The following is a 16788-nucleotide window of genomic DNA, read 5'->3' as shown; positions in this document are numbered from 1 at the left end:
CCTACATGCCTACAAGAGGGCAGCCTTGGTGGTGCTTGCTTTTAATCCCTGTTCTGATGGGTCACAGGTTCAAGGGCAGCCTCAAAAAAGAGTGAGACTCATCAACCTAGTGAGACCATTTTAAAATAAAAATAAAATAGGGCTGGGGATTTAGCTCAGAGATTGAATGCCTCTGGGTTCAATCACTAGCACCACATAAAATAAAAGAACCTACATGGTCAATCAATAATTCTTTTTTAAATAATATTAGAAAAACTTTGGTTTGAAGGTTTAGCATTATAATCAGATATTACAGGGCATATTGGCAATACAGATTCTAAAATTTAAAAAAGTCCTAACACTTTTTATATAGTCAAATATATATAAATGGAATAGGATGTCTGATGTGTTTCAAGCTGGGCGTGGTGGCACATGCTTGTAATCCCAGCATTTGGGAGGCTTGGACAGGAGGATCCTGGTTCAAGGACAGCTTCAGCTACTTAGTGAGGCCCTCTATAACTTAGTGAGACCTTTTTTCAAAATAAAGAATAAAATTGGGCTAGGGGTGTAGCTCGGAGGTAGAATGCCCCTGGGTTCCATCCCCAATACCACAAAAATACCAAAGCAAAGTAACCTGTGAGTACAGACAAATTAAGATCAGCTATGAGCTGGCCATTGTTGAGCTGGGCCTTCCTAGCCTCCTGCTCTGCCATCACTCTTCTACCACAACCTGCAAAGACTGGCAGTGAGCACTTCTGAAACACAAGGACGTTCACAAAACCATTTCTAAAGAAAACAATATCAAGTAAGAGAATTAAAGGAATCAAAATTAGTGATACAAGCCGGGCATGGTGGCGCACACTTGTAATCCCCGCACTTGGGAGGCAGAGACAGGAGGATCGCGCAGGTTCGAAGCCAGCCTGCCGCTGGCTTAAGAGACCTGTTTCCAAATTTAAAAAGTATATAAAATAGGTCCAGGAGTGTAGCCCAGAAGTAGAAGGGTTTCCAGGAACCCCAGTACCACCAAAATAAATAAGTAAATAAATAAAATTAGTGATACAAATAGAAAAAAATTCTAGATGAATATAACCAATATTCTTATGATTCAAAAGGATACACTATCCATAGAAAACAGAGTGCTATCTACGTACTCCCTGCTCTAGCACTGGGAATACGCTGTAGGACAAGACATAAACAAGGCAATTTCTTAAGTGTCATGATGCTAAGGTGACAGAATGCCTGAGGAAATCAAAGGCCATGCTTAACACAGGTGGAGTTCAAATAAGGCCTCCCCGAGAAAAAAAGGTTTGAGTTAGAACATAAATCACAAGGGGGGAATACTGAATGACAGAAAGTCCCCAACATGCCTAGGCTAGGAGAACAAAACCAATGAGCTTGGGCCTCTCCAGCCCCAAGCTCAACCTCAGGAACTGAAAGGAAGCTGCAGGATGGTGAGCAAGGGCTGGGGGGCCAGAGGACATAAGCAAGATAGAACACGCTGGGCCTTGCAGGCCTCAGTAGGAAATTCAGATTCACCACAAGGTCTAAAAGGAAAGGGAAGAGAGGAAAGGAGGTTGAAAATGGGGGTGTAAGGAAAAAGAAAAAGGCTTGAAATGCTCATTTTCCAGAAGAGAAATACTGGGGCTGTGTAGGAATGTTAGCATTACTGAATGTGCATTTGAGATTGAGGTTGTGTGCTTCAAATAAAAGTAATGGGGCTGGGTTCAGTGGCCAAGCCTGTAATCCAAGTATTTGGGAGGCTGAGACGGGAGGACCAAAAGTTCAAGGTCAGCCTGGACAATTTAGAGAGACCCTTTATCAAAATAAAAATAAAAGGGAGCAGGGCACCATGATGCATGCCTGTAATCTCAGTCCTTGGGGGGCTGAGACAGGAGGATAGAAGGTTCTCCCTTAGTGAGACCCTATTTCAAAATAAAAAAAAATAAAGAAGAGCTAGGAGTGTAACTCGGAGTTAGAATGCCCTTCAAATTCAATCCCCAGTACCAAAAAAAATTTTTTTAATTAAATAAAAAGGACTTGGGAGTATGGTTTACAGGTAGCATTGTTGTAACCTATTCAGGAGAGAATAACTGTCCATAGCCAATTATTAGTCCGTCAAGCCACACTTTATTACAGGTTCGAACCTAGACCCAAGCGCATGTGTCTCCACATCAGCGGCAAGGGGCCAAGATCGCCCTTTGGGGAGAATTTTTATACAGTTGTACAACATTTTGCAAGTCATCATTGATGACGCTTATTGAATGTACAGCTTCCATCCAATAAGGTAACTTGTACAGACCGTTTTAAGATAGTAGGGTAGGGGTAGGGGTATCTTATCTACTATTGTGTTGCAAACATTGACAACTCTATACAGTAAAGCAGCTACACAAAGCACACAGATGTTCTGGAAGATAGATAGCAGGGTCACTAGAGAGAGGGTCTCTTATCTAAGGTCCTTGGGTTGGGCAGATGGTCTCAGGTAGGGCAGAAGCCCTTAGCTTTTCCAGGAATTCTCCTGTAAGCCTTTTCCCGCTTAGATGCCTGCCTGCGACTTATAATTATTACATACAATATTATTGATCTTACTAATGATTATAACAAATTTTGTATTAGCAAAAGTTAAACAAAGGCTTAATACCTAACTTAAAACAAAACACTTAAAGCAAGGCACAACAGCATGTCCCGCGGTTGAATTCCCAGTACCACAAAAAAAAAAAAAAAAAAAGAGCAGAGGGAGATCCAACAGCAAAATTGTTTTGTTCCATCTGTACTCAGCTCTGAAGCACAACAAACAAGCTGGCTGGGTTGGAGTTAATCAGTTTTGGGGTCTGTCAAGTGAGTAAAGCCAAAGGATATAGGGGAAGGGAAATTTACAATGAAGTGATTACAATGATGGACCCTAAACCTAGACTAAGTAAGGAGGTAAAGAGGACGTGGATGATTCAAAAATGCATGCCTTATATTCTCCAGTCTATAAATTCTAAGGTAAAACTACTAATTTTAAACTATGTGGAGCTCACCAAAGTGCAATATAATGTAAGCCTTTGAGGACTGATGAAATTCTCTAAATTCCAGAACTCCAAATGACATCAACCCATCAGACTACTAAAAACAAAACAAAAGAAAAAAAACTGGTTTCTAAAAACATGGAAAATCCAGGTGTAGTGGCTCATGCTTTATAATCCCAGTACTTGGGAGGCTAAGACAGGAGGATCACAGGTTCAAAGCCAGCCTCGGCTATTCAGTGAAGCTCTCAGCAACCTAGTGATACCGTTTCTAAATAAGAAATAAAATTGGGCTGGGGTGAAGCGTGGAGAACGCATTTGGGTTCCATCCCCAGTGCCAAAAATAAAGACATGGAAAGAAAAATAAATTTGTGGCTGAAATGTTTGAGTTCTAAAGAACAGGTGACTGGCTTCCCATGATATTTCCACATTAAAAAAAAAAAAAGATTAACTACTGATTAATCAAAGTCCATGGCAATAGAAACTAATCCACAATTAACTAACTTCACACGGGGAAATAAAACCTAATTACTACAGGGCACCTCATCTCAAAATAATTTCTCCTGTTCCACAAAATGAAAACTACTGCATTTCCAGACACTCAGCAAATGCCAACCAGACCAATAAAATGGAACTCTGACACTGCTGCTAACTACAGCTGTTACCTACAGCCTATCTGACTAAGAATTTAGAATAATTTTAGAAGTTACCTATCTGATACAATTCTTAGTTTATATTAAGTTGCTTAAAATCATTCATTTTCACTATTTTATTTTATTTTATTTTGCAGGTCTGGGGATGGAACCCAGGGGCATTCTACCTCTGAACTATACCCCCTGCCCTACTTTTTATTCTTTATTTTTAAACCAGGTCTCACTGAGTTGCAGAGGGCCTCACTAAGTAGCTGAGGCTGTCTGCAAAATGTGAGCCTCTGGTCTCAGCCTTGCTAATGTTGGGAATGCTGGGATTACAAGAGTGGGCCACCACGCCCAGCTCATTTTCAGTACTTGATTTCATTTGTTCTTTCCACATTTAGCTAAAGTTAAGAAAATCCTAGATAAGACATTTTTTTTTTTTTTTTTTTTTTTTTTTTTTTTTTGCTGTACTGGGGATGGAACCCAGGGCATTCTACCTCCGAGCTACACCCCCAAGCCATTTTTTTATTCTTTATTTTGAAACAGGGTCTCACTAAGTAGCTAGGGCTGTCCACAAACCATGATCCTCCTGTCTCAGCCTCTAGAATGCTGAGATTACAAGCTTGCACCACCACACAGGCTCAAAGAAGACATCTTTATACATACAAATTGTTTTTTTCCAGTACTGGGGATGGAAACCAGGGGCATTTTACCTCTAAACTACACCCTCATCCCTATTTTTTATTCTTTATTTTGAAACAGAGTCATTCTGCATTACAAGGGGCCTCACTAAGTAGCTGAGGCTGTCCCTGAACTCAATCCTGTCAGCCTCCCAAATGCGGGGATTACAAGCGTGCACCACCACGACCGGCTTACATACAGATTTTCAACTATTCTTTTCTCTATAGCCAAAACATGATTTGATCAGCTCAGTACAGCAAATAAAGAAAAATCGATCCAGGTAACATGTTAAGAAAGAAAAAGATAAAACTTTGATATAGAAAAAAAAAAAAAAAGGATTGAGGTGGGTGTGGTACAGCACTCTTGTAATCCCAGCATTTGGGAGACTGAGACAAGAGGATCACAGTTCACTGACAGCCTCAGCTACTACTTAGTGAGACCCTTTGCAACTCAATGAGACTCTGTTTCAAAATAAAGACTCAAAAATAGGGCTGGGGGTGTAGCAAGGAGGTAGAATGCCCCAGGGTTCCATCCCCAGTACCACAAAAAAAAAAAAAGAAAAAGAAAAAAAGGTTTGGTTTTCAGTCTATGTTCTATCTCAAGTCACTAAAATAGAATAAGCCTTAAGCAAAGAAATATCTTCCTTATCCATAACATGAAAATACTCAAGTAGATACAACCAACATTTTCATTCTCCTCCAAAAACTGTATTTCTAATCTAATCTTTAGGTTTCTTTCAAAGGCCTTTGAGAAAGGGGATGCTAAGGGTCAGTCTTCCAATCCATGCATGATACATGCTTTCCTCCAACTAAGTCTAGAAAAGGGCAAAGACAACTACCTTTACATCAGAAAAACCAGGCCATCTAAGCTAATGACTGGCAGCATTTCCCATAGTACCTAACTCTGTCTCACTTCCTCCCTTCTCACACCATCCTCCTTTTTGCTTCTCTGATCTAACAGTAGCACCAGCTGACCTGAGAACTGTGAGACTGGTGAACCCAGGCAGAGAACTTCCTTGGGAAAACTGAATTGAACAGCCTGCTAACTCAAGTCAGAGGTTCTCTTATCTTTATATTCTGGTCACCAATTCTAGAATCTTTACATAGCAGATTCCTAAGGTAACTCCTCTATATAATTTATTACACCAGCGACTCTCTGAAAAGTATAGTCACCAGAGATCTTTTTATTTTTTTTTATTTTTTTTATTTTTTTGCGGGTCTGGGGATGGAACCCAGTGGCATTTGACATCCAAGCTACAACGCCTGCCCTATTTTTAATTCTTTATTTTGAAACCAGGTCTCACTGAGTTGCAGAGAGCCCCACTAAGTAGCTGAGGCTGTCCGCAAACGCCATCTTCCAGTCTCAGCCTCCCAAATGCTGGGATTACAAAAGTGCGCCTTCATGCCTGGCACCAGAGATGTTTTTAGAAATGCAAAATTTCAGGTCCCAAAAAACCTCCAGAATCAAAAACTCTCCTACAGCCTGGCATGGTGGCATATACTTGTAATCCCAGCATTCAAGGGGCTGAGACAGGAGGATCACAGTTCCTGGACAGCCTCAGCTACTTAGTGAGGCCCTTTGTAATTCAGTGAGACCATTTCAAAATAAAGAATAAAAATTGGGCTGGGAGTGTCACTCGGAGTTAGAATGCCCCTGGGTTCCATCCCCAGTACTGCAAAAAATTAAAAACAAAATAAAAGAAACTCTCCTACAAGTGATTTAAGAATGCTTTTAAAAGGCCTCCATGTGAGGTTTTAATGTACAATCAAGTTTGAGAATCACTGTATTATACTTGCCAGAAAAATCACCTTCCTGCTAATTACTGAGGGTGGCTAAGAACAACAAAAAAGACTTTTCTTAGCTGCCACCACTTAGAAATGTTTGAACCCACATGATGCTGTCAACCATTAACTTGTCTTCATTCTACACACAAAGTGAACTTTAATTACTCTCTTGAAGCCTCAGTTCTCTATCTGTACAGTAGGAGTAATGCCACATACATCCATAAGTAAGAAACAACTTTAAAGAAAGGCTCATCCGGGCATGGTGGCACACGCTTATGATCCCAGCATTTGGAGTCTGAGACCAGAGGATAGCGGTTTGCTGACAGCCTCAGCTACTTAGTGAGGCCCTTTGCAACTCAGTGAGACCCAGTTTCAAAATAAAGAATAAAAAATATAGGGCTAGGGATGTAGCTCGGAGGTAGAATGCTCCTGGGTTCTATCCCCAGTACCGCATAAATAAATAAATAAATAAATAATAAATAAATAAAATTTTTAAAAATGAAAGGCTCCTTTCATTTCGTCTCTATAACTTGTCCCTGCTACTTTACACAGGCAATACTCCTAAAGAAGAGAATACTCTAGCACTCCTCTGAGAAATATCACCAATGCTTCCTACACAGAAAAGCTCTCTGAGGGTTTTCTTATGGAAAATAGCACAGTAAGGACATTCAAGTGTTAACAATCTTACACAAACAGAGAGAGAATAGAAATCCCAAGAAGGTGGTCCACAAGTCAGTGGAAAAAGCTAATCATATACAAGGAGGCACTTCTGTAACTTTAAAAGTTTAAACACTGGCATTAAACAGTATAGGCAGCTTTCTTAAGTGTCCAAAATAAAGTAATGATAACTGGACACAAATAAAGAAGGAAATTTTAAAATGCAAGAGAACTGGAATGTATGACCCATATAAAAGTGGTCTGGGCCTTCAAATTCCAATTCCCTAGATTTTCCTGGGGCAGCCTCACTGTCAAATTCTTTGTGTCAACACTCTCACACTAGGCATTCTGATTTGGGGTCTAAAGAAAGGAAAGCAAAACAAAACAAATAAACAAAAAACAGTATCTTAAAGACCTAAACACTGAAGAGTATTACTTAAATAAAGTTGAGTATTTTGAGGGGATTTCACCATAAACAATTCCCAACTTGTTTATGGTGAAACATAAACTCCCTCTGATTGGAATATTCAAATGTTTGACTTGATCTCCTTGACAACTATCCCGGTTTATGGGGATGAAAATAGATCCATGTACGCGATGTCATTATCCTCGAAAACTCAGCACAGCAATCAATCTGGTGGCATTCGGTAAACTGGCACTTCTGGCCTTAATTCTTACTGCTGACACCCCAGATGGGACCGCTCTCATCTTTCGCTATTCTGTCGCTGTCGGCAACATTCCAGACGGTAGAACTGAAGTGAAATCAAAGCCCTCCTACCTTTTTCGGAGAACTCTGAAAAAGTAAAGCCAGCCATGAGCTGAAGGACACCACGCTGGGAGTTGTAAAACCAGAAACTTAGCGCCCTCCCTCCGGGGAGCTCGAGTCCCAAGAGCGACTCTAGATCCCAACCTTCCGACTCCTAGACCCGACACGGCGGGTCCCGATGTGGTCGCACTTCTTCAAGTCAACACTGTCCCCTTCCCCTTCCCCACGCCCGCCACCTGGGAGCCCCAAAGCCGGAGAGAGCTCGAGGCGGGCCTCCTCTTAGCCCCCCGGGCGCCGCCCGGTCCCCCGCCCGGGTCCTGGTGGCCGCCCTCGGAGCCCGGTCCCGCCTCGCGGCCCGCCGGTTCCCTGCCATCTTCCCGCGGCCCAACCCGGAACCGGGCGCCGGCCCCCGCCCCAGCCAGGCCGAGGCCCAGGCCCGGCCGCGGGCGCCCCGGCTGCCCCGGCCGCCCCGACGCGCGTCCTCCGCCGGCCCCGGCCCAGAGCCGCGGCCCGAGGGCAGCGCCGACTCACCTTCGTACTGCAGGTCCACCAGGACCAGCAGGAAGGGGAACACCGAGCCCAGCCGGCTGGTCACCGAGCCGGGGGCCACCATGTCCGAGGGCGCGGCGGGTGAAGAGCAGGAAGGGTGCGGGGCCCACCCCGCGCCGGCTGCACACGCCCGCCGCCCGCCGTCCGCGCTCAGACAGGCCTCGGCCGCCGCTGGCGCCCACCGGAGGAAGGCGGAGGTGGGCGGGGCTCCGCCGTCGCCACGCCTCCGCGCCGCTGCCGCCCAATCAACTGCTTCCTGGCCGCCCCCCGCCTGGGCTCGCCTGGGTCGTGGTGGGCGCTGATTGGCTGCGGAGGCGGCCGCCCCGCCCCTGCTCTGATAGGGTAACGTGGAAGCACGAGACGAGGCTGCGTCCGTCGGCGGTGGAGCTGTCAGCCGGCCCCAAACCGCTGCGGCCGGCGGGAGAGAGGCGGCTGGGGAAGTCTGGGTTCCGGCCCCCGAGGCCGCATGCGCGGGCCGCGAGCGCCTTTTTGGGCCGGGGCCCGGCTCGCGAGGTGGGGACGCCCGGAGCAAGCCGAGGTTCTCCCGGGTGATGTTTGCAGAGGAAGGTGCAGCTGCCGGGTTCGGAGTCGGGAGGGCAGACATGGGCCCGGGAAGTCCGAGCGGAGCTGAGGGCCCGTAGAATTGAGGTCCCGGGATGAACCCGTAAACACCACCTCCCGCTCGGCGTCCCGGAATAAAGGGTGACACCTGAAACAAGAAAGGGTCCGGAGGAGCTGGGGCTTCTTAAGCAGGGTGAGCTAACGAAGTTTGAAGCATTCCAGGGAGATCCAGAGAGAAGTCTGGGTTGCAATTGAAGTAAAGGCAGGTAAGTCAAGTAGCTTGGAAATTTAGGATCCCTTCCCCTCCACTGTCCAGCAAACCATCGTATCCAGGAAAAGGAATGATTATGGAAGATTCTGTGGTGGAGGGACTGTGGCTTCAGCCAGCAAAGTGCACCTCCAACGTCAAGTGTAAGAGCAAAACCTGCTAGAACAGATGTTCCTTCTCTTGCTCACTGGAAGAAACTCAAGAAATGGGGCATACACAAGATGAAGTTCAAGTCGATGTTAAACTTGCTTATGGCCATTTCCTCTGGAGAGAAAACACACACTATTCACCAGCGAACTAGAGGAATTATAAAAAAAAAAAAAAAGTACAGTGAATTTGTTATTTCCCGAAATATGCTAATGAGAACTAAAGAAAGGCTTCTCTATATCAAAGGAAGCCGATATGAAAGACTTTTTTTTTGGTACTGAGAATTGAACCCAGGAGCATTCTACCTTCCAGCTACACCTCCAGCCCTTTTTATTTTTGAAACAGATTCTTTTTTCCTTTTTTTTTTTTTTTTTTTTTTTTTTTGCGGGTCTGGGAATGGAACACAGAGGTATTTGACCTCCGAGCTACAACCCCTGCTCTATTTTTTTTTTTAAATAGGATCTCACTAAGTTGCAGAGGGCCTCACTACGTAGTTAAGGCTGTCCGTGAACCGCGATCCTCTGGTCTCAGCCTCAGGAACGCTGGGATTACAAGCATGCGCCACCACGCCGGCTAAAACAGGTTCTTTCTAAGTCACTGAAACTGACCAGAGATCCACCTGTCTCAGCTTCCCTGGGGTTACAGATGGACACCACAGCACTAGCTATGAAAGAAATGGTTCTGGGGGGCGGGGGGGGTGAGTCTGTGATTAGTTTGAGGAAGGCAACATAATGAAGAGCAGAGGATTCCTATCCAGGAAAAACCACTGTGTAAATTATCTTCATCTGTAAAGTGGGTATGATCCTCGTAGCCTGGAAGGTTCACTTTTGAGGCTTCAAAAAATAGAGTTTCTATAAACTGTACAGTGTTATTCATATGTCGTTCATTATTTTAGCAAAAGAACAATGAGACTCCTTCAGGAATTCCTTGGAAATTTATTATTATTATTATAATTATTATTATTATTATTATTATTATTATTATTATTTATTGGCTTGCTTTTTTTTTTTTTTTTTGCAGTCCTGGGGAAGGAACCTAGGGGCATTCTACCTCCAAGCTATACTCCCAGCCCTGATTTTTATTCATTATTTTAAGACAGGGTCTCACTAAGTTGCAGAAGGCCTCGCTAAGTAGCTGAGGCTGTCTGCAAACCGCGATCCTCCTGTCTCAGCCTCCCAAATGCTGGGATTGAAAGCGTGGGTCGCCACGCCCAACGCCCTTTTTCTTTATAGCACAAGGACAATGTGAGTGAAAAAATGGTAGACAATTTCAGTGTCCACAGTTATGCTAGTGAAGACATCACGTTGCTGAGGTATTTGTGGTCAAGGCAGCCAACAAAATGCTAAACATGAGCCGGGCGTGAGTGGTGGCGCACACTTGTCATCCCAGCATTTGGGAGGCTGAGACAGGAGGATCACGGTTGACGGACAGCCTCAGCTACTTAGTGAGGCCTTCTGCAACTTAGTGAGACCCTGTTTCAAAATAAAGAATAAAAAGTAGGGCAGGGGGTGTGGATCAGAGGTCGAATGCCCCTGGGTTCCATCCCCAGACCCACACACACAAAAAAAATGCCAAACATAATCAGGAAAGAATTTTATCATATTGAGGAAAGAACTTATCACCAGAATAATGCCTGCAGTTCTGGTCTTAACAGAAGAGCAGTAGAGCTGAAGAAGTTCTAAGGAGGAAAATTAAAAATTAAAATGATGATAGACTTTGTGGTATAGAAAATAAAAATATCAAGGGTGCTCAATGTTAAGTGATTTTTAAACATTTATTAACTAATTCCATAACTACTAGTCCTATAGTACTAGACCTATACCTTACAGGGTGTCCCTTGAAAGAGATAATTTTATAACAAGATAGCATTACTTTAAACAGAAACGAATGTACAAAGCTAAAATATGTAAAGTGCTTGGGAACATTTCCACCAGTGTTTCTCTGGCTTTGTTTTCACCTGACCACTCTAGACACTTAAACCAAGAACCAAAGTCATCCAGTGATTATAAAAAACATTATTGTAAACATTGTTTGCATTTCTGATCATTTATGTAGACTTTTAAAAATTAAACATTAATTTTCTGTGGGAGCCCATACTACCTATTAATTATAATTTTTTTGTGTGTGGTACTGGGATTGGAACCCAGGGGAATTTCTACCTCCAAGCTATACCTCCAGCCCTATTTTTTATCCTTTATTTTGAAACAAGGTGTCACTGAGTTGCAAAGGGCCTGACTAAGTAAGTAGCGGAGGCTGTCCACAAACTGTGATCCTCCTGTCTCAGTCTCCCAAATGCTGGGATTACAAGCGTGCGCCACCACGCCAGGCTAATATACAACTTTTAAAAAATTGATCTGTTTCTCGACCAGATTGACCTATGTTTAAAGACTGTGCTGTGTCATCTGATTTTATTGCATGAAATCAAAGATAGTGTGACACTGTATTTTGTATGCACTGGGCAAACTTAATTCTTTTTTTTTTTTTTTTTTTTTTGCTTGTCTAGGGATGGAACCCAGGTGCATTTAACCTCTGAGCTATACCCTCTGCCCTATTTTTATTCTTTATTTTGAAGCAGGGTCTCACTGACTTGCCAAGGACCTCACTAAGTAGTTGAGGCTATCCGCAAACCGGGATCCTCTGGTCTGGGCCAAACTTAATTTTTTTTTTTTTTTTTTTTTTTTTTTGGTGGTACTGGGGTTCCTGGAAGCCCTTCTACCTCCGGGCTACACTCCCAGACCTATTTTTACATTTTTTTATTTGGAAACAGGGTCTCCTAAGCCAGCACGTGCGGCTGGCTTCAAATCTGCGCAATCCTCCTGTCTCTGCCTCCCAAGTGCGGGGATTACAAGCGTGCGCCACCACGCCCAGCCAAACTTAATATTTTAAACTTCCTAAATTAAGTGACAAGATGACTGATGTCTTTAAAACGGTAACAATAACACAAAACATAAGGACTTTATTTTCCAGATTCTTACATCTAAATCCAAACATATAAACAATTGCATTAAATATAAATTTAATATAAACACAATTATTAAGAGAGATTGTCGAATGGATTTTTACAAATGACATAAGTACAAACTGTCTACAAGAAATAATGAACTTTTATGTTATGGCCAGTTAATTTTCAATAAGGGTACAAACACTGGGAGGAAAATGGCCTTTTTAACAAATGATGCTGAGACAAATGGATATCCACATGCAAGAATGAAGTTGGACCTTTTCCTTATACTATACACAAAAAACTGAAATTGGGTCATAGAACTAGATGTAAAACTATAAAACTCTTTTAAAAAGGAGTAAATATTCACGAGCTTCAGTTAGGTAAAGCCTTAGATACCACATAAAAAGAACAGCACAGGGACAAGGCACAGGTATAGTAATACATACATAATGCTTGAAAGGGTAATTAAGACAGAAGGATCTCAGGTTCAAGGTCCATGCACAGTAACTTAGCAAGAAAGACCCTGCTTCAAAATATAAAAAGGGCAGGCATGATGGCACAAGCTTGTGATCCCAGTACTTAGGAGGCTGAGACAGGAGGATTGAGGTTTAAAGCCAGCACTTGAGGTAACTTAGTGTGAGACCCTGGCTCTAACATTCAAAAATCAAAGTTGGAGCCGGGCGTGGTGGTGCACGCTTGTAATCCCAGTACTTGAGAGGCTGAGACGGGAGGATGGCACAAATTCTAAGCCAGCCTCAACTCTTAGTGAGGCTGTCAACAACTTAGTGAGACCCTGTTTCCAAATAAATATAAAATAGGTCTGGGAGTGTAGCCTGGAGGTAGAAAACCCCTGGGTTCCATCCCAGTACCACCATTAAATAAATTAATTAATTAAAATAAAATAAAATTGGGTGGGGGTATAGCTCAGAGATAGAAGCTTCCTTGTGTTTTGTCCTCAGACACACACACACACACACACACACACACACACACACACACACGTGCAGGTGCAAACAAAATATGTTTTTCATAAAAACAGAAAATTTGGGGCTTCAAAGGTCACCATCAAGAAAACTAATAAGCTAGGTGTGGTGGCATATGCTTGTAATCCCAGTAGTTGGGAGGCTGAGACACAAGAATCACCGCCAGCAGCTCCACTTGTCCAGCCACCCACTGTCAGTGCCGCTCACCACAGGCACTTCGCCCACCCGGTTGACTGCCACCGTGCCACCCCACTGCACACCCTGCAGCCGTGCACCCGCTGCCACCATTCTGACTCAGCACTCCTCCACCCCGCAGAGGTCTTTCAAACAGAGTAAGCTCCCTTCGCTTCCCTTGGTCAGCAGGTTCTGGCTTTTTGCCTCTCCAGACTTGGGTCCTCTGCCAGTCCCCTGGGATCTAAAATCCAAGTGCTTGGTGATCCATTGTCCTCCAGTCCACTGGGACCAACCCCCCAAATGACCAGGTTATCCTCTGGTTTTGAGAAGGGATTTAGACATCTTTCCTGATCTCTTCACCCCCATTTCCAAATGATTGATCAGGAAAATGGGGAGGCCTGTTTCCAGTTCTTCATTCTCTCCTGCGGGCCAATTATGGGAAGCCAAACCTCCAAACTAACAGAGGACTTATACCCTGAGCACCTGTCTGGTCTCAATACGATGATGGGTTACAGTGGCCCAAGAACGGTCAGCAACTTTTGTAAGTGGTCTGGTAAGTGGTCAGAAGTCCTTGATGTCCAGGCTTTCTTTTTCCTGAACTACCGTCCCTCTGACTGCTCTCATTAGCTGCCATATTCCTGTCTGCTGTCGTTTTGTGATGGTGTATAGTCACTACCATGTGACATCACAGTCGACATCCTGGTTGTCATCTTGTGACATTACACAGTCGTGACCTTGTGACGTTACGCAGTTGCCATCTTGGTTTTCTCTACACTTGGGACCTATGACGTGTAAGCATTACCTAAACCCCTTGTTTTATTCTCCCCTCCTGCAACAGCTGATTAGTAAAGACAGTTCCTCCTGTTCTACTTGTGCTGCTGTTTCTCTCCAAGATGACCTTCACCCTTCTTTTCCTACCCACCAAATGACAGGACACTTGCCAGGACAGGACTAGCAAATTGACTTTACCCATATGCTATCTCACAAAAAACTAAAATATCTTCTTATCATGGCTGACGCCCTAACAGGTTGGGTAGAGGCTTTTCCCTCAAAGGACGAGATGCCAGCACAGTGGCCAGTGTTCTATGCTTGGACATCACCCCTCGGTTTGAACTCTCCAATTCCTTACAGTCTGATAATGTACCAGCTTTTATTTCTAAGGTTACTCAACAGGTAGCACAAGCCCTTGGCATTTCCTGGAAGCTCCACATCCCATATGGACCACAGTCATCAGGAAAGGCACCTCCATAGGAAACATGCTAACCAGTCTTCCCCAACCTGGGACTGAAGAAGAAGCTCCACACCCAGAAGTCAAGGCCCTTAAGCCAGGGGATCAAGTCCTCCTCGAGTCGCTCCAACCAAAACATCTCCAACCGCAGTGGACTGGGCCTTTTACAGAGATCCTCACCACACCTACTGCAGCCAAACTGCTGGGGGACCCCAACTGACATCACCTGACTCGGCTAAAAAAAAGCTCCATTACAGTGTTGGGGCCCACTAAGCTCTGTTTTTCTCGGCAAAATTCTCTTTAATTATTTTATTCAGCAGGTCCACTTGTTTACATAGTATGGTGCTCTCCCTCTCCGGATGCCAGACCTTCATAAGTATTAAACTCTCTAAAATCCATTACTGATGCTCCTGACCCAATAGTATGTTTTCCATTTGACCAGACTGACCCATACCCACTCACTGCTGAAAAGAGTGGTGTGTGTCTCTCTCAGGGAAAATGCTGCTATTACATTAATAAATCTGGTCTAATGAAGAAAACTGCTGAAAACGGTGGTATATGTCTCTTTCTCAGGAAAAATGCTATTACATTAATAAATCTGGTCTAATGGAGAAAAATGTCTAAACTCTGACCAGGTTTAGCAAAAATCTAAAAACCCAATAGTGATAATCTACCTCATATCTGGATGGGTTTCTAGGGCCAGTAGCTGCTGGGCTCCTTCCCTCCCCACAACCCATTCTCATGATTTGCCTTTTCTTTTCATTGTTCCTCATTTGTTAAAGTTTATTCGAACACCCATTACCAAGCTGTCCAAGATAACCTCCGACACCCTCTACAGCCATACTCCCACCTGCCCACTTCCGAAGCCAAGGGGCCCCCTACGATGTCCTCTGACAGCAGGAAGTAGTTATGGACTCGGTCTTCACCCAATATCACCAAAAGGCCGGGATGATAGGTCGGGTCCCTCCCCTTTCCCCAAAGGACCCCACAGTGGGGAACAGGAGGCAGAACCCCAACCAGAACCCAGAAGCAGAGATATCGTGAGAATCCAGGCGCCTCGAGACTCCAGGCATCGGAAGGTACACTCCAGAGGTCGCAAGACTTCAGATGTCACTATAGGACTAGCATTCTAGCCCTACCCCAAGACCCAGCTATATAATACCCAGACTTTCTGCCGACCGACTGTGACCCTGCTTGACCACGTGGCTCTGCTGCTCAGTCATCGGTCCCTTCCTCTAGGGGTGGCAGAGCTCGTCTGAAGGTGCTGGGTTTCATTAAAGCAGCAGTTTTTGATAACCTGGCTGGTGTTTACCTCCTTCAGACTCCCAGCTCAAATTTCAACGTTTACAATTGTGAGAATAGATTTTGAGGTTGCTAGATCACAAAGCATAGTCCCATATTCTACCTCAAGCTAAATATAGAGATATGAGCACTTCTCAGAGATTGATATAATTGTGTGTGTGTGTGTGTGTGTGTGTGTGTGTGTGTGTGTGTGTGTGTGTTTTACTGGGGATTGAACCCAGAGGCATCCTACCTCTGAGCTACAGCCCAGCCCTATTTTATTATTTATTTTTTTATTTATGTGGTACTGAGGATGGAACCAAGGGGCAGTCTACCTCCAAGCTATATCTTCAGCCCTATTTTATTCTTTTATTTTAAAACAGGGTCTCAATAAGTTGCAGAAGGCCTCATTAAGTAGCAGAGGCTGGCCACAAACCTGTGATCCTCTTGTCTCAGCCTCCCAAGTACTGGGATTATAGGTATGTGCCATTGTTGTATTTGATTCTTATTCCTCAAGTTAGATTAAACAATAGTTTACTACCTCACTTAATTGGAAATCTAGACATAGGACAGACTTCAGACACGATACAATCTTCTGCTCAATAATGTCTTTAATAACCTGAGTTCTTTTGATCTCTCTGTTCTGTATGCTTTGTTGTTAGTTTCATAATTCAGCACATCTTTTTTTTTTTTTTTGCGGTACTGGGAATGCAACCAGGGGTATTCTATCTCCAAGCTACACTCCCAACCCTATTTTTTATATTTATTTATTTATTTATTTATTTATTTATTTATTTATTTATTTATTTTGGTAGTACTGTGGTTCCTGAAAGCCCTTCTACCTCCGGGACCTTCTACACTCCCAGACCTATTTTATGTTTTTTTTATTTTTGGAAACAGGGTCTCTTAAGCCAGCGTGGCTGGCTTCGAACCTGCACAATCCTTCTGTCTCAGCCTCCCAAGTGCGGGGATTACAGGCTTGCACCACCACGCCTGGCTTTATTTTTTATTTTGAAACAGGGTATCACTGAGTTCAAAGGGACTCACTAAGCTGAGGCTGTCCACGAACTGCCTCCTGTCTCATCCTCCCAAACGCTAGGAATACAAGCATGTGCCACCATGCCCTTTTTTTTTTTTATTGGTGCA

At 43.9% G+C, this 16788-nt stretch overlaps 1 protein-coding gene across 1 annotated transcript in view; it reads right to left on the bottom strand.

Annotated features, from left to right (window-relative positions):
* Nucleotides 1-8120, bottom strand: part of DNAJC3 (DnaJ heat shock protein family (Hsp40) member C3) — a gene marked incomplete at both ends in the record, with an annotated part of 50010 nt that extends 41890 nt beyond the window's left edge. The window contains one exon of the mRNA XM_080690347.1: nt 8039-8120. Within this exon, the coding sequence (XP_080546473.1) occupies nt 8039-8120 (82 nt within the window). The remainder of the gene's footprint in view (nt 1-8038) is intronic.
* Nucleotides 8121-16788: the final 8668 nt, after the last annotated feature.

Source organism: Muscardinus avellanarius, assembly GCF_963383645.1.
Source record: "Muscardinus avellanarius genome assembly, chromosome: 2".
Classification (NCBI taxonomy): domain Eukaryota; kingdom Metazoa; phylum Chordata; class Mammalia; order Rodentia; family Gliridae; genus Muscardinus; species Muscardinus avellanarius.
The sequence above is the reverse complement of the archived record's forward strand: the minus strand, read 5'-3'. Positions and strand labels throughout refer to the sequence as shown.